This window comes from Oenanthe melanoleuca, chromosome 3 (assembly GCF_029582105.1).
Source record: "Oenanthe melanoleuca isolate GR-GAL-2019-014 chromosome 3, OMel1.0, whole genome shotgun sequence".
Classification (NCBI taxonomy): Eukaryota; Metazoa; Chordata; class Aves; order Passeriformes; family Muscicapidae; genus Oenanthe; species Oenanthe melanoleuca.
In genome coordinates this window covers 61,350,553-61,372,514 of record NC_079336.1, presented here as the reverse complement: position 1 = coordinate 61,372,514, position 21,962 = coordinate 61,350,553, and the positions used below count along the sequence as shown (strand labels likewise).

The following is a 21,962-nucleotide window of genomic DNA, read 5'->3' as shown; positions in this document are numbered from 1 at the left end:
GTTAGTCCCAAATTCAGGAATCCTCTCAGTTTTAGTGAAAACCTAAAGCATAACTTGAAATTTAACTTGAAGTCAGCAGAAATTGAACATGTTTCTGTGTGTTTGTTAGTAGTGTAATTTGAAGTATTTCCTTGCTCAGGATGTTTTCATATTGTGCAATTTCTAGACCCAGAGAATGTTTCTCAGGGCTTTTGTTGGAGCTTCCCTACTCTCCATAGGAAGAGCTGTGCTAAGTGATGGTGTTAGCTACTCTTTCCAGACCCCCCTCTGGAGCCCTCTTGATCATTTCCCTATCCTTCATGTAACAGATACCTTGCCTCATCAGGGAGTCATCATGGATCCCTCACCTGGCTAACCTCATGCCCACTGGGTGCTCACTTGTCTGCAGTCCTTACCACACCAGAATGACTCATGCTGCATGTTTCATGTGTTTGGGCTTTTCCATCTGCTCATTCTCGCTCTGCAGTAGCTTCTCCAGGGACCTAAGCAGTAGGCAGCAAAACCATACTTACAATTATAGTTACTTTTCCAAAACTGTGTGTGCTCACATCTAGCTATCAGTTTCATCACCATTAGATCTCATTTTGATAGCTAGGTTTCCTGTTTTTCAGACTGAAGTGCATTGCTTTGGCCTTTTATAGTAGCATTTGCCTTTCTTCTTCATGACTTATGTTGTAAACCAGAGACGGTTTTTCAGTTTTTCCAGCAGTAGCACATCAGGCCTGTAAACATAGCTAAAGGTCTGGGTTTAAGGCCACAACAATCAAGAAGTATTTCTATTGTCCTCCACAAACGCTTCTTCATTCTATTCCTCTCCCGTACAATTTTCAAAATCACTGATTTCCCAGCTCCAGGTAACCTTGTGTTTGAGTATAATCTGTAATCTAGATGTATGATTCTAGATATATGATCTTGCTTTTGGCTGCATTAAGTCTACTAAATGTGGCTAAGCAAAGTTTAATAAAGTGCAGTAAGAGTAGGAACATCTCAGCTCTCTTCCTGCTTGGCTCTTCCCTCTACTGTTTTACAATTTTACATGGCAGTATTTTGTTCCTTGCTCACTGGTTTGCTGAAAGCACCATATCTGATCAGCTTCATTTAATTAACATAATCAGAAGATTTTGAGGAAAAATATGTGTAACTTTCAGGATATTAAAAAGCCCATCAACAATTTACTGGTATTATATTGATGGAAATAGGCACTATTATGTCTGCTTCATCAGTTCCAGAACTTGAGTAGCTAACTTGAAAAATTCTTTTGCATATAAAAGAAAGTTCTTATCTTCATTAACATCTTTTCCACCAGTGCTTTTTTTTCCCCTGTGATCATTCTGAGAACACTTTCAAAGTGTATCTTATAAATATGAAGGACTGTTTGCATAATCTAGTATCAGTTCTGAATTTAATGCAAATTCTTATCAAGAGGAAGTAACACCAAAAGTGCTGCAAACTTCTATCACAAATATTTTGGTCTAAAAATTAACTGCTATTCCTAAGCATAAATTTATGATGAAAATTATTGCAAAAATCTCAGCATATTGTATTTTAATCACAAGTACTGTTAACTGGGAAGGTGATGCCTTTTCAAATACTAGAGGAAATAAATGCTATACAGCCTAATTGTTACTGAAAAGTAAAAAAAAAAAAACAAAAAAAAACAAAAAAAACCCAACCAACCAAACCAACCAAAAAGCAAAAAGCCAAAACAAAACAGGATAAGATGCAGTGAAAGATTACAACCACAAAAAAACTTAATGAAGTGAGATTGTATGGATAAGTAACCAAGTTTTCACATTTTAATCAGCAATTACTTGATTATGGTATGTTAAATATTCTTATAAGTAGTAATCCATAACCACTGGTGCAAGGCTTGCTCACCTAAAGAAAAAGCAGCAGCAGACACCAGCAGCTGGCAAATAAGATCAGGGGAAATACACACCCAAAATAAGGGATACCTTCCTCTTCAAGGAATGTTGCTTGACCCATTCCAAAAGATATTTACAGAGCTGGACCATCCTTATCTGTCCATTTGTGTAGACATACACTGATGTGTATATACTGATCACAAGAGTTTGGTCTTAGGGCAGCAGTAACTGGGTAAAATTCAAAGGGCTACTGGAAAAAAGTAAATAATTGTTTCCTACCTATGAGTTAGAGGACCTGCATTGCAAAAGAACAGTATGAGATCATGCACTAAGAGGTTAGTGAAGAAATCTTTAGGAAATACTGAGAAATATTTTGGATGACTGATTTTTTTGTGAGCAAAAAATTCACATCTCTCAACTATTTTCTCCTATTTAATCTTCCTGATGAACAAAGGTGTTTATGTAAGCTAGATGTAACATTGCTGCATGATCTCTACCTTTATTATAAAACCTGAGGACAATTTTTACCTCCTGTTAAGGAGTCATCAGCATATTGTAATGCTGAAATTAGAAAAAATAGAAATAATCTAATGCAGTTTCTGGTTTTAACGTCTATGACTACAATTGAAAAATTCAGAGTACAAATAGTCACAGAGTCAAGGTCATGCAGCAACAATAGCTGAGAGAAAACATTTAGGTAAAGGTCTTTCTTTAAAAAAACACCTACCATGTACTAGTTTGAAAAATGGAAATTTAAAAAGAGTACAGATTTTTTTTTGCTTATCCTGTTCAAAACCAAACAAACCATTGCTATGAGGTTGTTTGGTATACTAGAAGGGAAAAAAAAAATTAAGTAAGTGAAAAAGTGACAAGTTTTGGAAAGGGAATGCCATCTGCACTAGTAAGCAATTTTTAGGTAATAGATCAGTTTAGCCAGTACAATTACAGCCATTTCACTGAACTCCTTTGACCTAAAATTTTTCTCTTTTTTCTTTTTTTTTGTTTGTTTGGTTGGTTTTTTCCCCCTAAAAGTAACTGCTTTCAAATGTTAGTAATTTGTTTTTGCAGAAATTGCATCCTCTGTAAAAATATTTATTTTAAAATATTTTTCTTTTTATTTATTTTTATATTATTTTATTTTTAAAAAATAATATAACCTCACAACATTCATATTTTACACAAGAGATTTATGATTGATGTAAAAGTCATTTATGGAAACTGTTACAAATAATATATAATGAATAAATTGTTTAATTGTGGCAGTTCCAAAAACTTCAAAACTTCAAAGCATTAGGACGTGTCTGTTCCCCTGAGTCTATCACTTTCTTTGGCAAAATAAACAAGATTTTGCATTTTTGAATATTTCAGAAAACTACTTTTCAATCTCCCATTTCTACATGAAGTCCCCATTGTTCCTTGAACTGTAGGAGATACATTTCTTGGTCCTCAGATGATTCACCAGATACTTCTTTCTCATAGAGCCTGAGTAAAATTCCTTCTTTGTTGGGATCATCACACTTGAATATTCCTTCACACACCTGATTTTCAACACTGGACAAAGTTGGAATGTACAGTCTTCCACTGTGAGGATCCCAATCAACTAATATGGTCTGCACACCTTCCTCTGTGAGGTTCTGTGTGAGTTTTTCCAGCTGATGATAGGATGTCTGCCCAGACTTTTCAATATCCAGGTCCATGAAGTCCATATGGGTCTCACCTGGCAATTCATCTGCTGCATCAACCACCTTCAGACCAAGTTCCTCTGTTTTCTGTCCCAAACAGAGGTCTGCTACCCTTATCTCTGGTTGGGGGGAATATGGCTGTCCTGTTTCCATATCAACCAAGTCCTCCAAAGCAATCTGTGGCTCACCCTGCAGCCCCTCAGGGGCACAAAACTTCTCTTCTAGTTTCTGACCAGGACTGAAGTCTTCAGCCCTTACATCATGTTCATACTCCACAACCCCTGCATTTTTATCTCTGCAAGTATTCTGTGTTCCAGACTGGCCAGGACATGCCCAGTTTCCAGTCTGGTCCCCTTCCACTAAAGCTTCTTCTTTGAGTGAAATCTCTTCACGTGAAATATCAACCAAATATTTTGCTTTCAGCACCTGTTTAGAAGGCAAATCCTCCCCTTCAGTGTCATTGTAAACAGTGTTGTAATGGGGACTTTTTCTTTCTGATAGACTACTGGATTCCTTACAGTCATCCCCAGGGACAGTGATAAGGTTGAGCACTATCTTTTCACTTGGTATGAAAACTCGTCCCTTGCATTTGTCAGTGCACTGCCATACCTGGAAAAAAGAAATATTTTGAGTGAAGTATAATAAAAATACCATCTTGCTGCTTCTTATACCATCTTATACTTTTAAAATATAAGGGTAGGTTAGAGCTCATTAGGAGGTTATTTCAACTTAGGGAAGAAGAAAGTTCATCATATAAACATTCAAGAGTGTCAATATGCTCCCGCTTTTTATTATATCTAAAATAAAGCTATATTATGACCAGGTTTAATATCCCTTTCTTCCCCTTCCCCATTTGTTTCCAAACCAGCATAAGCTCATATGACTTCAGAGAAAACATCAGTTTTTGTTCTTGGACCAAAGATTACTGAATCTATTCCACTCCTTTTAATCATTGAAGAGAAAAATGCAGTCACAACCAGCTCCCACAAGCAGTGTCAGGTAATATGTTAATGTATAACTTACAGAGAATAAAATAATGCCAGGTTTCCTTTCAGAGAGGGAGCTACACATCAGGTGGAAGCACAAAGCCTGCACTGTGCAGTCTGTCACAGGCTGCTTTTGTGACTGTGCAAAATCATCAAATTAAACAATAGAGATCTTTCTGAAATGAGTAAAATTTTTTACAGGAATCAACATAGTGTGTGCACTGGTGGAGTGAATAGGAAAAACAACCAGAAGGTGCATATCAGTGCTTTCAAGCTTGAATGGAAGACTAAGACCACTAATGGATGCACTAAGTAGTCTGAAAGGTCAGAAGTGGTGGACCAAAAGAAATGGTTTATTCCATGGCCCCCAAGCCACACAGGGTGCACATGTGGAACAGTCTGTATGTTGGGAAAGCCAGAGAGCATCATTAAAATACCAGGTCTGTATTTATGACCTTTACATTGACTGAATCCAGAGGTGGAGAAATAAAATTGAAGCTCCATGATGGTCATTAAAAAGTGCAATGAACATAAAAAAATTCCCAACATTCAAACCACATCTTTATTAGAGAAAAAAAAGACTCCTGGAGTTAGGAGTTTAGTCTGCTACTGAGTGGAAAATTTTCACTAAGTCAACTTTCATGCTCTTGGGCTTCAAAGAGCTTTGCCCTGTTAGCTGCCCAAGAGACCAAGCTATCTGCCCATACCATGACCTATATCCCAGGAGCAAAACATAGGGAATAAGACAGAGACAGACTTTTTACTAGGCTCTGTAGTGACAAGGGACAACAGTTTTAAAAGGAAAGAGGTTTCATTTAGACTGAATATAAGGAATAAATTCTTTACTGTGAGTGTGGGGAGGCACTGGAATAGGTTTCCCAAGAAGCTGTGGATGCCCCATAAGTGCAAGTGCTTAAAGTCAGGCTGGATGGAGCTTTAAGCAACCTGATCTAGTGGCAGATGTCCTTGCCCATGTCAGGATGGTTGAACTAGATACCACTGAAGGCCCCTACCAACCTAAACCACTCTGTGGTTCCAAAGTTCTGTAATAAACCCAGTGCCTTGTCAAGTGCAGGAGGTGTTTCTGTGCACACCTGAACACACTGCAGCAGTGGCTGCTCCAGTCTTCTGAGCCTTCTGAACTCACAGCCCCTCTGTGAAGATTTCTCCTGTCACCTCTGCACTTCTCTAATCTTCTTCAGCAGGATCAGCAGGTTGAAACCAACTCCCTTGTGTCTCCCATCCCACGGTGTCACACAGATTGGATTAACACAGAAGCCTTCATTCATTATTATAATTGCATGTTTATGGTTGAGCAACATGCTTAAAGATATCTGTGAGAAAGTTCTGTTGACCTCAGGATCTGGAAACCACTAACATTTCATAGACTTTATGTGTTCTTTCTAAAAATGGAAAAACTTTGCAGCACTAAGAAATTTGAGAACATTTCTTTGCAAAAAGTGTATTTGGGCTGTCTAAAGAACAGAATGAGTTTGTTTATACATTTTTGGATGTTAGGATATGGCAGGATTTCAAAGTTCTCTTGAAATCCAGGTTAAGTTATCTGTGTTAAATTCTCCACAATCACAATTAAGAGGGAAAATCTGGTAATACCCAGTAACAGTCCAAGAAAACATCATGGTGTTTCTGTACTGGTTAACTGTCTTCCCTTCTTGTTTCTGAATACAACAAATTAATGCATTTTGTTCAACTGACTTTACACAGTGCTTCATCTTAGATAAATTTATGGAGTTCTAACATCCTGGCAGACCTTGCCTAGTGCACCTCAGACCTTGCTTAAGGCAATGACTCTTCCCAAACCAACAGCTCTGTTCTGATCATTGCAAACTTGATTACTCTGCTTTTCTTGCATTTAATAACCCATCATGTGGCTTTCTTCTCTTGATCTCAGTGGCAACTAGAGCTTTTATTTGGAGCTAGCCACAGTTTCCTCCAAGCCTACTTGGAGCCCTGGAAAACACACAGCTCTGCTGTGACTGCCAAGGTTGACAGTGATCTCCTGCAACAGAAGACACTTACCAGGTTTGTTGGATGTTTTTGTTTGTGGATGTGAATGTACTTGTGCACACAATAGCATGCCACAGAAATAAAGAGGAGAGCCAGTGTGGTAGGCATAATACATCCAAATGTGATTGTTAGAGCCTCATCTTCTGTTTTATCTGTTAATAAAACAAAAGTTTTCATTGTAACAAGCAACTTTTAGATCTATGTAGACAGTAATATGTGCATTCATCATATTGCATTTTGGATACAGAATGCAAATGTTTTATAAACAACGAATTTGCAGGAAATGAAAAAAAATTGAGGTAAAGGGCAATTATTATTATTATTGTCTAAATGATAAATTAAATTCTAAAAAGAAGTAACAACATCTCCCTTAGGTTCTCTGTTGCTAACTTCAGATTGACCCAGCTCTGCCACTCCCAAACTGCACTCAAGGAGAAAAAACTCATCCATGTATTAAAACTCAAAGAATGCAAATACTTTTCTCCAGAGGTACTGATGCACCTTCCAGTGCCTCCCAGCTCTGCACCTCCCAGCTATGCTTTATTAGAGGCTAACATTTTTTCATTGGTACAAATGGACAGAGAAGGGAGAAACCATTATCACACTCAAAATGGATACATAAAAACCACAAATTCAATCACCATGATTTTTTTCTAGCTTGCATCTTCTTTTTTTTAAAAAAAAATTTCCACCTCACACATACCTTTTAATGTGGTAATACAATGTTCTTTGGAAAAGCCACTGTCCAGAATTGGTGTGGTGACATGTATCTGTGCACTGACACAATAAGCTGTTCCAGGTTCTAACCAGGGCACGACCAAGGTGTTGTTGCTGATGGAGAAGAACCACTGGAAGACATTAAAAATATTTTTCCCCCCTTTAACTCCAGAGGTACAGAAAGGTCAAGAGCAGAGACATTTTCTATAAATATTGATACACTAAGAACTTCCAGCTGCATCCTTTTCTTCCAAAAGCAATCAACTTTCAAGTTACTTGTTAAGTCACATCCTCTCTGATTATTTTCTCTTCCAATCAAAGATTCTTGTACCACCACTGAACAATTTCATGCTTCATTTGAAGCAGGACCATTGGTCACTACTGGACCACGTTCTTGTGCTGATGTTGCAATAGAGCTAAAGCATCACTCCAGCCCTGTCCTGACACACAAACTGATGACAGGCACAGGGTATGGGTCCACAAAATATTTCAAACTGGGATGTTCTGGAAAAGATAGGAGCCTTAGGGTAACAGGATTTATGTAGACCTTTGAGTCCAAAGCAAAATAATTGCTGTATTTCCTGCACCTTTGTGAAAAACCCCTCAACAAACCAACCAAACAAAAAACCCCAAAGAAACAAACATAACCAACCAAAACACCAAACCACTTTTGTCCACTACATGTTTGCTGATCTTGCCATTTCAAGGTTTAACAGGAGCAGTTCTACAAAGCTTACCCGTTTCTTTGTTCTTTTGTTGAGCACAGACACGTTGTACTGTAGGCCAGGATACACCTGGAGCAGAGATATGGATTCTTCCTCAGGACTACTCTTCCACTTCTCAGGAGCAGTCAAAATGATTGAAATAGATCTGTCAGTAGAAGATACACTTACCATGGGTGGATCTATTTTAGCTGGAAAAATGAACAATACAAAAAGCAGTCAAATTCAGCAGAGGCACACTGGTTTGACCAGTTTCAAATTGATCATACTACATTTTTGCAATGCTTGGGGGAGTTTAAGTAGAGCTTTGAACAATTTATTTATATTGGCAGAAAATTATTTGATCAGATAACTAAGAGGATCTTTACAGTGAGAAAGTGAACAGTGACTTGGAATTTTGCCAACGAATTCCTGTGACTTTACAGGATAAACAACCTTGAAACTCAATTTACTAAAATAGGTTGAATTACCAGTATGTTCTTAGATTATCTGGCAGTAATAAGAAATACTGGATTCTAGAGCATGCTTACTGATTGGTTTAATAAAGCCTTTTCAAAATCAGAGTTATTTATACTATGAATGTGCCACAGATTTGATTTGCCTTGAGTAAGGCTTTACCATAGCATTAAAAAGAATTCAGTATATACTAGACTATATATAGATCTCCCAATTCCAATTTTATTATTTCAATTACTTCTGTTAAAAGCAGAATAAATTAATAAATGTGAAATACCTGCAAGAAAATGTAACTTCATGCTAAACTTAAAATATCATACGCTGTGAAGGCATGTGCAGTCTGAGCACACATTTTTAACCAGGGCCATTGAACACCTGGCTGTGTGCTTAGCTCTCCTTACTGTCTGTTAGAGGGTTGAATCGTGTGGTCTCCATCCAGTCAGAGCATGTCCCATTCAGGAATGCCTTGACACTCGCATAGTATTGTTCTTCGTAGTCAGAGGTCTCACTGGAGAGGTCACACCATGTTCTGTTTATATTCCTGCATTCTGGCTTTCTAATCCATTTGCCAACACCATATCTATATTAAAAAGAAAGAGAAAGGAGCTGTACAAAAGCTATTTCCATTATATTAGTCACCGCATAATATAATTTTCTCTGCTTTATTATAGCTGATAAAACAGTTTCTGTGTTAAGCAGAAATCTGAAATTTCAAGGAATCCCAGCTTCAGCTGAGATGAAACATAAGACTTTCACAAGTTTTTAATGAAAATTGGAGTAGGCCCTATCCAGAAGAAGTTAGATAATCTAACTGGGATATTAGTGATACCAATCTAAGTCAAGCTTTGCTACAGCTTTAGTTTAAATTCTAAACACAGGATAACAGGGACAGGATAACTATTTATATGGAAACAAAGAGTTCAGTCAGAATGGTCAGTGACTCATCCCCAAGTGTGGACACCAATGATGCTCAGGGTCTCCAAGATGAATAACAGGAGACTACTCATTCCTGCCTGATGCCTCATTTTCTAGTTTAAAAGAAAGACTCAACTTTCAAACAATGAACTTCAAAACCCTTTCAGTTGAAAAAAGGCCATATACCTGCTACCAACAATGCCTTGGCACTGACCAGCTCTTATATACTGTATACGAATCAAGATTTCCTTGGAAAATTCCTGTTTGCATTTGCTCAGAAGCTCCTGCTCCTTAAATGCATATTAAAATAAAAAAGCCAACTTACACTGCATACTTCACCTTGTAGAATACTCCATCACCTGTGCCTTCTGGTGCTGACCAGTGAAGGACATTCTTCATATTTATGGATTCAAAATGGACATTCCTAGGGTTGGGCAAAGAACAATACAACTCTCCTGAGAAAGAAAATAAGAAAGGAACAACACACACTAAGAATCAGCAAATACATACACTCCCAAAGTAGCCAAAAGAGACTGTTATTTTTAAAAAGTCCATAAATTCTACCTTTTTTAACATTCAAAGTGCAATGTGCAAAGTGCAGTTTTTTACAGGTGTCCCTACCTAGTGCAGTCTCAAATTCTATCTTTCTGAGTGTGTTTTTTCTCTAGCAAAAATGGCTTTGCCATTTATGACAGGCATGGAAATATTCAGGACTGGAAGCAAAAACTAGAAAAGCTTGGCCTAGAAGAGACACACTTTTTTTAAATTGCCACTGTATTTGAGTATCAGAAAAATTTAACGCTGAGAATTTAAAAAATATCCTTAATAATTCACTAGAATCTTCTTGTAGCTGAGTGTATTTTTAAAAGGAAAAGCAGGCTTCTTAAAAAAGGACACAGAGAGTTTACTGCAAACACAGCTTTACAAACTGAAGCATGATTTTACTCTGGAGACTTGGACTGGATGATCACAATAGCTGTGTCATTTGGCCATCCCTTTTGATTCTCCAGAAAGTCAAAAGCAAACATCTACTGTAAGGTCAACACATCTAACTTGCTGTTCATTGCACCAGCTTTTGAAATTAATAAATAGGCAAATTTAGATATCTAAGATATCTAATACCCACCTCTAATCTAATAAATGTCAGGAAGGTGCCCACACTGCTAAATAACTTGCAAAATTAAGAGTTCAGAGTTATGACTCAAGCCCCAGCAACTTCTGCCATGCTCCAGGGGGAGCAGCCCTGAGCCCAGCCCTGAAGCTGCCACTGCTGGGAAGGAGCTGCTTCCCATTGCATGTAGCCACAAGAGTGTAATGGGGAAGAGAAAAAGTGACTCTGTGGTATTTCAGGACTTTTCAAAGCCCTTTAATCTCCTTCTCCTCCAGGAATGCAATTCTAGTTCTTGAGATAACAAAATGTGGCAAAGAAAGGGGGAGATAAATATATCAGCACAAACAGTGGGAAGCTGCTCAAATTAATAGTCCTTGAGCTGTCACTTCTGTAAGCACACCTTAGGGTATTTTTGTAGCATATTTCACTATTACCAGAACAATAATGTTCATCCTTCTGTATATGTAGCATATAGTTGCTTTTGTAAGCAATAAGTCACACCATTTTCCTGATTAATGTGCAGACTTTTGTCTTTCAGTCAAACAATAAAAGCTTTTTTTCCCTCAATACATTTATTAAAACAATCCCCTTGCAATTCTGTAGAGACCTATTACTTCAAACTGCCTCAGTGCAAGCTCTTGTTTTTCCAAGCCTCTAGCTGCTCAGTAATGCTGTACTGGTATATGTGTGCATCTGTATCTTCAGATCACAACACTGTCTATGGAAGGTATTTCTAATGTTGCTCTCTCTTATCTCTAGCACTTAGTGTTCAGTGGCTTTCATTTTCTAGTCAGAGAACAAGTTTTGTCGGGTATAGTCCTTAGGGCAAGCTTATCTATTTACAAAAAGTAGGAAATCTCATTTCCTTGACAACTGGAAATGTCCCATGACAGCCAGCCTGTTAGAGCTCAAACTATAGACTTGGCTGTAGAAACATAAAAAATGTTCCAGGATGCCAGGGGATATAAAAGCAGCAAAAGGCATTCTTCAGAAATTTGCCTTACTCTAACACTTGCTTCCAAGTGGGAGAATACAGAATTTAGAAAAATAAGAGGTTTTCATTTCCTCAAAATAAATGTCCTCTGCAATTGCTTTAAGTAAATCTAAATATAAAGAATAAGCTGCCCAAGAGAGTTGAGAAAGTTGTTTGCCTGTACCTTTCCACATTTGTCCTACCTTATTGAAAACATTTATATTCCTCAAGCACATTTAAAAGTAGCAGGAGTCATGCGTTCGGCTGTTACATTAAAATATTTTTAAACTATTAACGCGTGAAACTGACATTTTTATATTTTTATAAGATTTTAATTTCCCTCCTTCCAGTGTGGTTTCTGCTGTGGTAAATGAAGATTTAAAACAGAAACACTGACTGAGCAGAGGAGCCAATCTCAGCATGCAGAAGCCACAGACTGTATCTTTGTAAGATCTAAAGCATTACAACACTGCTGATGTGCTCCCACCAACCCCAGCTCAGTGAGATTTGGAAGGCAAAGGGACTGAGACCGTTAACTTTCCACCAGATGCAGAAACAGAGATTTGGTTTCTATTTCTGGTTTTGCCCCTTTACTGAAGGGCTCTTGCCCTTACAATAAATTGTGCAAGTTAGTTATACCATTATTCTGCATGTGTAGAACAAAACTACCACACTTCCCTATGTCTCCAGGAAGAGTTAAGAATAAATTCCTTCATGTCTATTTGGTGATCAGGAGGCAAGTGTAGAGAATAGATCATACACAGAGCTTAAATGTTACATGGTTATCAGTCAAGAAAGAATTCAAGTATATGCAACAGCTCTATGTTTCAATCTTTTGGCTTGTCTTCAGTCTTTCAGTTTCTAGATTTTTAAACTCATTACGTCCAGTTATATTCTGATTTCATTTCCATTTATTTGGATTGATGGCATGGGTGTCATATAGAACATTTTCAGTTTGTACTGGCCTAGGAGCAGAAATCAGACACACATGTTGCTTTGCCAGGTTTAATCTGCCACACTGATTGCTAGCAATGGCTGTCATTCACTTTCCAGTTCAACTCAGTCACTTCACTTATTTATTGCATGGAAAAAATTGAACCCTTATTGCTGTCTTTGGAAAGGCATAAATCAAACCTTGAGTAATATCATTGTTTACACCTTCATGACTGACACCTGGACTGGAAATAAAGTAATAATATAGGCTTGCAAACCACCACAAGGAACAGCCAAGTCCTGATCTTAGAATAAGCTACAGTGAGACTTTCCAAAACAGAAGTGACTTAGCCTGAAAACACCTTTGCATGTGAGTGAAAAACTCCATTGACGTCAGTGAGATTATTCACATGAGTAAAAGTCTGCATGGCAGGTGCTTCACCTTCTCTTTATGAAATCACCAGCTAGGTTTAAAAACCTGGTCAGTTTTAACCACACAGAGCTCCCTGCCAAGTACATGCCCTGCTCAAGCCAGTGCTGTTCAAAGCTCAGTTCTGGTTATATCCAAATCTATCTACACATGCACAGACACATACATACAGACACAAGGATACACACATATCATTTCCATTTTACAACCATTGCCCATTCAGTGCATCTGTGTTTTACCAGCTAGGAGGTCTCTCTGCTTGTCTTGGTGACAAACAGCTGTGTTTAATGTCAGTGCTGCACAACAAATACAGCTGCAACTACCCAGGTACTCTGGCTCTAAACAGATTTTTTAGCTTTGCACTTCAGTTGAGTAACCCAGCAGCTGCAAAGCATAAAAATATAAAAATACAGAAAAGCTTAGATCATTTTTTCTGTTCAGTGGCAAAAATTTTGGGGTGGGAAGAAGGCAGAGGACCCACTGAAAGCTGACCTATTGGTATCCAAGTGCCTCCTGTGTGATCACTGTTGTTTACTATATCCCTTTAAAGCAGAGTGATCACCTGCTGTATTTAACTGTGGCATGGCACAGAGGTGCAAATACCAAATTATGCAATCAAACACAAAGCAACAAAGAAGATCACAGAACCTTCTAGACAACTGTAAGATACAGCTTGAGACTGTGAGTGGTGTGGGAAGCATTAAGATAGAAAGATGTTACTGCAACAGTCTTGCTACCCACAGAAGTAAAAATCAATAACTCCTCCCCTACAGTCATCTCAGAATTCAAACAAGGATCTGCTTTTCTGACAATGGCAGACACTTTGGCTTCAATTGTGGTCATATTTTCTTATACAAAAGTGGCCCTTGGGAGCACCTTGATGGCAGGGAAACCTTTGTGCTGGGTACCAAATTTGTGGGCATCACTACGGCTGAGCCTTGGCATTTGCAGCTGACACTTCAAGGCCATGGATTGAACCCCCACTTACACACCTTAGAGAGGGGACAGACTTTCAAACAGGCTGTCCCTGATTTACCTTTTCCCACTGGTAACTTAGACCCACCAGGGAAACATCAAGAAATTAAGGAACAATCTAGGATACACTGCTTCTGGCAATGAAGGCTCTAAGCCACTGCTCCTTCTTTAGTCTTTCAGTTCAACTTTGGGTGACTTTCACCATACTCCTGTGACATCTTGTTTGCTCCTTCTAAGCTGTTGCTCTTCAGGTTTTGAGGCATTTTTTCCTCTTTTCTCCCTCCAGCTCATCTGTTTTGATTTGTTATGTGAAAAATAGTCCCTGATATGCATGCCTAAGTGTAACAAAAAAATAAAAATGGTCATTTGCTCAGAGCAAATGTCCATTTAGCATTGTGTTCAGTGTTCAGGCAGCGTCTGGGGCTGTCTTCTCTGGCACATCTCGGGCTCCAGACAAGTCAGCACTGGCCACTGCAGGAATGCAAGAGAGTGCACCAAGTGGTAAACAGGGGTACTGAGCCAAAACTGGAGAGCACAAGTTACACAGAGGAAGGGAAATCCAGCAAAGCCAGGAACACACTTTAGCAAACTTATTACTTACACATCATCTTAGCAACAATTTAAGCAAATGGGTAAACTTCTTAAAAATTAAGTGATCCTGAAAGCTTTTCTCCATGCAGATTCTTTTTGATTCCAACTCAGCAGACCGAACAATGAGGAAGAGAGGAGCAGGAGGAGAGGGAGGAGGAGAGGTGTAGGAGCCATGACAGCTCAGCTGCCTTTCTCCTGGTGGGTTGCTGGAACTCTGCTGTCGCTGGGTGTGAAGTCAGGGTACTGAAACCCTTTGACTCGAGCGGCACTGGTGGGAATGTGGGGAGGAGCACAGAGGTGATTTCCTGTTCAAGTCATAGCAGCACTCGAGAGCTAACCACAAAGCACACTCTGCTCTCCCACAAGAGCAGCCCATCCCTCCCATCACAGCCTGTTCACAGGGGGCACACGGGGAACAGAAAGGCAAATGTGAGACTGCATGAAAACCTGGTGGTGGAGCAGATGGAAAAACTTGAGGCAAGAGGTGAGGATGAGAAGGATGAGAATGGGGCACTGGGGTTTGTTTTTCCAGAAATGGGCAGGCTGCCACTGGGAACAGGTGAGCCTGAGGAGGTAATTTCATCAAAGAGTGTGAGTGGAAATACAGCCTGAAGAAGAGGAGAGAGGGAAGTGGGACTGAAGCTACGGCTTGCCCTGACAGGCTCTCCTCCTCCATGTGAAGCTTTGCCGTTATTTATCCAAACCATGCCCTAACTTGCAAAAACCACCTCTAAAGAGAATATTGGTCAAAAGACATTTCAGACTCAGTCCAGAAAGGAGGAGAAAGTCTTCAGTCTATTGAAGGCTTGTTAGGAGACAGCTGGAGAGGACCATGCCAGCTGACACCCATTCATTTTTGCTAACTTGTATGAAATAAAATAAACTTAATATTCTTCCCTCTGTGTGGAAAGTTTACAAGTACAATGGTAGAGCTCCCACCACCTTCTCCATGCCCTGCTGCAACACCTTTGCTTGATGCACTCCAGCAGGCAAAACCTATTGTAGGTGTGTTTTCTATTAATTCTGAGCAACAAATTGTGGCCTGAAACAAGCAAACAAGGTGGGTGAAATTCAAGGTGGGCTTGTCTAAAACTAGTCACAGCCCTTTCAAGGCTTTCAGAGTTGTAAATTGACTGAAGTGTTTTGTGCTTGATGGTTTGGTCTGGTTCCAGTCTGGTTCTTTTTGTTTGTTTAATTTAAAATGGAAAGAGGTTTTGTTAAGTTTGGCATGCAAAACAATTTTTTGTCAAAAAGAACTGCATTAATTTTAAAAGCTCAGTAGTGACACAATGCAATGGCATGATAGCTGTTTTTTAAGACAGATGTTTTGAAATTATATGAAATACTGGAAATTGCCTGACTGTTTAGCATTTAATTGAAGTTTTTCTTTTCGACCTAGAACATGTTTAGCACTACCAATTTATTACTGCTTAGATCAATCACACTGAACAGCCAAGAACATGCAAGCTTAGTTAGAATATCTCTGGCATCTTGTATTTGTTTTTCAAAGTATCCAAGAGTTAAGCTTTCTATTTGAAATATTGTAAAAATGATGCTCTGTGACAGTTATGAGCCAAATTGCCATACACCACTTTTTGGTACATAAAATATCTTTGCATAAAATATCTATTTTTTTACATATAGATTAAGCCAAAATTATGTTTGGCTTTCATCATTCAGCACTAACAGCTATTAGGCAACAACAGTCCAATTAGAACTAACAGCATTATATTTACTGCCTAGTAGATGCTGCTCCATGCTCTGTGACCTACTGAAGGCTTTTCTAGACAAGGGATTTTGCTTTTCTTGGGAGCCAAAACAATTTTCATTAGTGAAATCCACAATTCTGAATCCACATTTTGCCTTGGACAGGAGATTGAATGTAACATCCATGGGGGAGGAGCATTTGTCTTCCTTTCTGAGGGAAAGGCAATCCTAAGAAGATGAAAGTTGAACACCTTCTGCACCTGAGACCTGAGAAGAAGGACCAAATTGTAATGCCTCACCTCTCACAGGCAATGCCTCTGGGAAGGAACTGTTTGCAGAGAGCTCCTGTGGCACCCCTCCACTGGTGTGAGACTCAGAAACCTGGTGCCAGCAAGTACTGGCACAGCAAGTACAAAGAAAACAGCTGTATGTAATTTTAAATTTTTATCTAGAAATGATCCTGAGTTCCAAAATTCAGGCTCTTACAAAGTTAAGCTTCTTAAAATACAGGATCTTTTGTCTGGCTCATAAAGCATGGCTTTTCTCTCTCTTACTTGCAGATAATAAGACTTCTTGAGGAAAACTCAATCAGAAGAAATCAATTTGTACAAGCTGAAACTATAAAACCAAACATAAACAGAAACTACACACACAAATTACCTGAGTTATCCTAACCACTTGTTTCATATCAGGTACAGTCGTGAGCCTGAGTGTTTGCACGGGGAACTGCAAGGCACATCTAAGTTTTTGGCTTTAATCACAAATCCCAATGCTGTTGGAAGTGCCTCTATGGAATGAGCTGCCTCCTTTAACCATTTCCATCTCTAATGATCAGGCAAGAAGAACTTGTCAGATTGAGGAATCATACACAAAGCCAAGTACTAGGGCTAGGACAGTGTTGTCTGGAAGAGCCTGGCATGAGATTGGAGGCTGAAGATGAGAAGACAAGGATAAGCCTTTCAGCTATATCAATATGACACTCCTTCCTCATACACTGCAGTTCTCCTTATGCCAATATCCATTTTTATTTATTTCTATATTACATTTACTCTTCTTTCCTTCACAGTAGTGGAAAGCAAGGAAATACTGTGCAAAAACTCCAAGCTCAACCCCCCATATACTTCCACTCTTATTACTGAAGCTTTATGCTCTCTCTAGTCAACACACAGATTATCACTAACACACATGTATTTCAATCCTGCAAAATATACAGCCATATACTAGGTTATACAAAATATTATATGCACAAGATTTTCAAGCTGAGAGTTCAAAAAATCATTCTATTCTACAAATTTTTTCCCCACTGCTTTTCCTGTTTCTAGCCTTTTATTCTGTATTTCCCAGAACAACATCAAAAGAGATGCTTTGTACATTCCAGTACAGTTCTAGTAACTGTGGAAGAAAACATTGAAATTTGGTTAAAGGGAGGCCTGAAGCTGCTCCTCAAATTACTATTTATTAAGTATTTAGTAAAAATACTACAAAGTGAAATATGAAAGACGTAAATTAAATCAGGTATGTCAATGCAGAACAAGCAACTTAAACTGCTATTAGAAAACATTAAAAAGGGGAATCTTTCAAAGTTGCATCATATGAAATGTAGTTGATATAGCCACATATCAATTCCAGTGGAATCTAAGGCTGGATCTATGCTAGCAAGGACTGCAACTCAGTATGAGCAAGTCTGTTAGATTAAAATACCAAGAAAACCTTGTCTACATTATATAGATTCTGGGTTTTTCCATTTTAGCATTGGACCAGCTGTACTTGCACTAGATACACTGATGAACACATCTTCAAGGGCAGCTTCATCCAGAAGAAATAGAGTTCTAGGACTGTGTCACAATACAGACAATACGAAAATCCAGTAAGAGAAATTATTGAGATTTGCTTCAAAATCATATATCTTACACAAATGAAAATAGTAAATATGCCTTAAATAAATCAAAATGCTTCTAGTTTTGCAGTACAGCATTCAGGCTCATTTCCCTTTCCTCAGAATAAGGATACACTGTAGTAACCTGTGCATTCCTTCTTCTGTGTGGATCTGCAAGAGAGAGACTGGAGCCTACAGGCCAAGAATTTCAAGGTTTCTCTAACTGCAGAAGAATCTGATTTGGGAAACCTCCCATAAAAGCAAGCAGAAGGATTTAAGATGAAGGTTTATAAGTTAATAACATAGTATTTTACCACTTTGAAAATCCAGGCTGTTCCTTCATATCCTTATCAGTTTCTCACAAAAATTGCTAAACTTTCCCATGTGGTAGAGAGGAACGTGCTTGAACATTTCTTGATCCCATTAATTAAAAAAACCTAATTTTCCATTTTATTTCACATTTTCTGCACTTTTTAGTTTGTTCCACAGTACCAATTTTTAAGTGGTTGAGCGAAACCAATTCATAAAAGCCCCAATTGCAGTTACAAGTGAAATTTTTATCCTTGCTCAGACAGTCTTTTAGATACAGTTCATAAACAGCAGGGCCTGAAAACAGAATACAGTTAGAGACTACTGGAACAGTAGTTGTAACCCAGTAAGGGTAAAATCATGCCCACTAACATATCACACTGAAAACAAAAGGTGTTTTGCAAAGGTCAAGCTATAATTTAGCATTTAAATGCTCTCCCTTCCAGGCTGGCATTGCTGACTGTCAACAAAACCTTGAAATCACGTCCGGCTAAAACCTCAGGAATGCACAAACAGATTCCCTTCTGCCTTGAACAGCCACTAGACAAAAGCATGATAACCCCCTGACATTTTTCTAAACTTTCTTTGGAATCAAACCCAGTAGTAAACACATTTTAAAGTTTGGGGTTTTTTCAAGGGTAACTGAATGCCAGTTGTACAGATTTTCCACAATACTTGCACTGATGACCATCAGACTTAAATAAGATGAAAATTATGTGATCAGTTACTTAAAAAGTACTTGGTATTGGTACCCCTGAAAGCAATTCAAAATCACTGATGCATATTGGAGTAGTTTGTCAGAAGAGTTGACTGGGACACAGTACTTAGTGGTGCTTGAAGGCATCCAGGGTAAGAACTCTCCTCATTAACTTCCAAATCTCACAAGATCAAAAAGTTTTGCTGTGGAGTTAAATGAGAGCAGACTCTGTCCTTATGCATTCAATTTTGGAGGCAACACTTGCAGCAGAGAACAAAAGCAGAAAGGCAGAGTAGGTTTCTTAGAAGGTCCGCTAATGCCTCCAATGCCTTGCTCTCTTTTTTTTTTTTTTTTTTTTTTTTTTTTTTTTTAACAGGAGATATATATAAACAAAGAAATAAGGTGTGATTTTAACAGCAGCGAGGGACTCCCCCTTGCACACACTATGGTATAAAAGCTCATTCCCACTGGGTAACATCCTTGTCCATGTTGTACAGTTCATTCTTTGAGCTGCTCCCACAGCCCTTTTTGCTCCCTCTGTCTCTCGTGCTTGGATGTGTGACTGCCACTATATGATACAGGCAACAGGTGGGAGAAGGGGCTTGGAACCATTCAGGACACTAACCACGAGCTGAGTATCTCTGCCAAAATCCCACCCTGACTTTTGTTTTAATTTAGCTCGTGAGTGCTCAGTTAGACTCCTTCGGGTGGTGCCTGTCAAACAGCAAGGAACCTACAAACACCAAAGGTATTTGGGGAATTACCCAAACGGGCACAGTAAGAACTATCTCAGGAGCACGCTGACAACTTAGAGCTGACAACAACATCAATACAGAGTTTGGTAAAGCCTAATTCCAGCCTAATTCCAGAGAAAAGGAAAAGATGAAGAAACATTACGGGAATACCCGGCCGAAACCACGAACACCAAAAGCACAAGGGCGGACGGCACGGAGCGCCCGAGCCGGCTCCGGGCGGAGGGAGTCACGGCTCGCATCCAGCCGGGCAGGGATGCGCGTCCCCCCGCGGCAGGAGGGGCACTCACCTGTGCGAGCCGCGGGGCTCGGCGGCAGCGACAGCGACAGCGACAGCGACAGCAGCGACAGCAGCGACAGCGCCAGCAGCAGCGGCCCGGCGCCCATCGGGGCCGCATCTCCCGGCCCGGAGCGCCCCGCGCCGCGCAGGGAGCGGGCAGGACAGGGCAGGGCAGAGCCGGGCAGGGCAGGGAAGGACAGAGCCGGGCAGGGCAGGGCAGGGCAGCGAAGGAAGGAGGAGCCGGGCGGGCCGTGCCCTCCCGCGGAGGGGGAGCTGCGGGACCCGCCGAGCGCCCGGCGATGCTGCCGCAGCCCGGTCCTACCGCCCCGACACCGCCTCCGAGCTCAGGGGTGATTTCTGCCTCATCCCTCAGCGCTTTCACTGATGAATAATTCTCCCTCGAAACCACCGCAAGACGTGAGTGGGATGCTCTTGCACACACTTTTTTTTTCTTTCTTTTTTTTTTTTTTTTTTTCTTTTTTTTTCTCAGAGGAAGCTAAAGGCTAACGCGGTACATCACTGGGTGTTCAAAGATCCGATTTTCCCCACTACTTCGCATTTAATTGTGTATTTGAAGATGGAAAGACTCTATGGAGTCTCTATTCTTGGAGATATTAAAAATCCATCTGATGGAGCTGAGCATCCTGCTCCACCTGACCCGGGCTGGAGCAGGGGGGATGCAGAGGCACATTCCCACCTCAGCATTTCTGGACTTGTGAGAAATAACCTGGTTTTGCTGTGCACAGAGCTCTCTCTGAGTGCGTGTGGAGCTCTCAGTGCAGCCCTCACTGAGGAGATGAGGGGACCTAAAAGGATGCACGCTGAATACTTGGGAGCTCTAGCAGCTCAAGGTGCTGAGGCATCAGCCCTTCTTCCCCTAGGTGGACCCCTGCCAGCTCCTTTCCTGCCAACTGAGCTGATTTGCTGTCCTGCCACTTGTTCTGTTCCCTTCAAGTTTACCTCCTCCATCTTGGCACCCTTCTGCCAGATTTTGGTTTCTTCTTCACCACCAGCCACTTCCCTCAGGCCTTTCTACATTAAAGGAGTGTAATACAAACAAGAGCCAGGTATCAACACAACTGCTACAGATCAATTCACCAAAGTGATGGTCAGCACAGGCTGACTGCTGAAACAAGAGGCTGTGTCTGGGAATTATTGTCTTGCTTGTTTACCTAATTCTAATTTGGAGAGGATGAGAAACTGTACATGGTACATATATAGGGTAATATGTATTGTAAGTATGTACATACATACATACAGAGATATACACTGCAGTGAAGCTCCTGATGGACCTCTCACCCCAGATCCTGTTTCCATGTGTTCCATGCATTTCCATGGAAACACTGGTTTCTCTCCCAATTAGCTGATCCTGTCACTCTGTGTCTTCCCTGCAATTCCTGTTTCTCTCCCTGTTGTGCTGTTTGTGTTAGGAAGGGGGCACTTAGTGCCTTTCTCTGGATACAGAGGTCCACTTTGAAAGGGTGGTCAGAAAAAGAGATTTCTAGCCTCAATTCTCACTCCACAGAGAGAACAGCTGTTCAAAGTTGAAACCCATGGTCACAAGGCAAGTAATCCTGCTTGCTCATGGCCTTAAGTATACATACAGTGAGTGATGAGAGGATATATAGTGAGCTCAGGTACTCAGCTGTGCGGTGTCTCTCCTGTCAATAAATTTTGGTCAGATTTTTCACAAAGACTTTGATGAAAGATGACATTACTTTCTCTAACTGGAAATGTTTCCACATTCAGCTGAAACTTCTTGCACTCTTCTGGATTAAGTGCATTTTAAGCAGATGTGGGGAGAGGAGGCTTTCTGGTGTTTTTTTTTATTCCTCCACCCTTGGTCTTGGAAATGTCCCAGCTGACTTGACTTAGGAAGATTGCAACTTTAGACTGGAAACTGTGTCACAAGCAACTTAAGCTTCTGAGTACTACAGAGAGTGAAAGTAGCCCCTCA

At 40.0% G+C, this 21,962-nt stretch overlaps 1 protein-coding gene across 1 annotated transcript; it reads right to left on the bottom strand.

Moving 5' to 3' along the window:
* Positions 1–2,965: 2,965 nt before the first annotated feature.
* On the bottom strand, positions 2,966–20,182 carry IL20RA (interleukin 20 receptor subunit alpha). The gene is made up of 7 exons (XM_056487518.1): positions 20,016–20,182; positions 9,697–9,795; positions 8,858–9,036; positions 8,016–8,191; positions 7,265–7,409; positions 6,574–6,713; positions 2,966–4,156 (listed from the first exon to the last, which is right to left on the bottom strand). Exons 2-7 carry the CDS (start codon positions 9,768–9,770, stop codon positions 3,245–3,247), a joined length of 1,626 nt encoding a protein of 541 aa, XP_056343493.1. The 5' UTR covers positions 9,771–9,795; positions 20,016–20,182; the 3' UTR covers positions 2,966–3,244.
* Between the last annotated feature and the right edge of the window lie 1,780 nt (positions 20,183–21,962).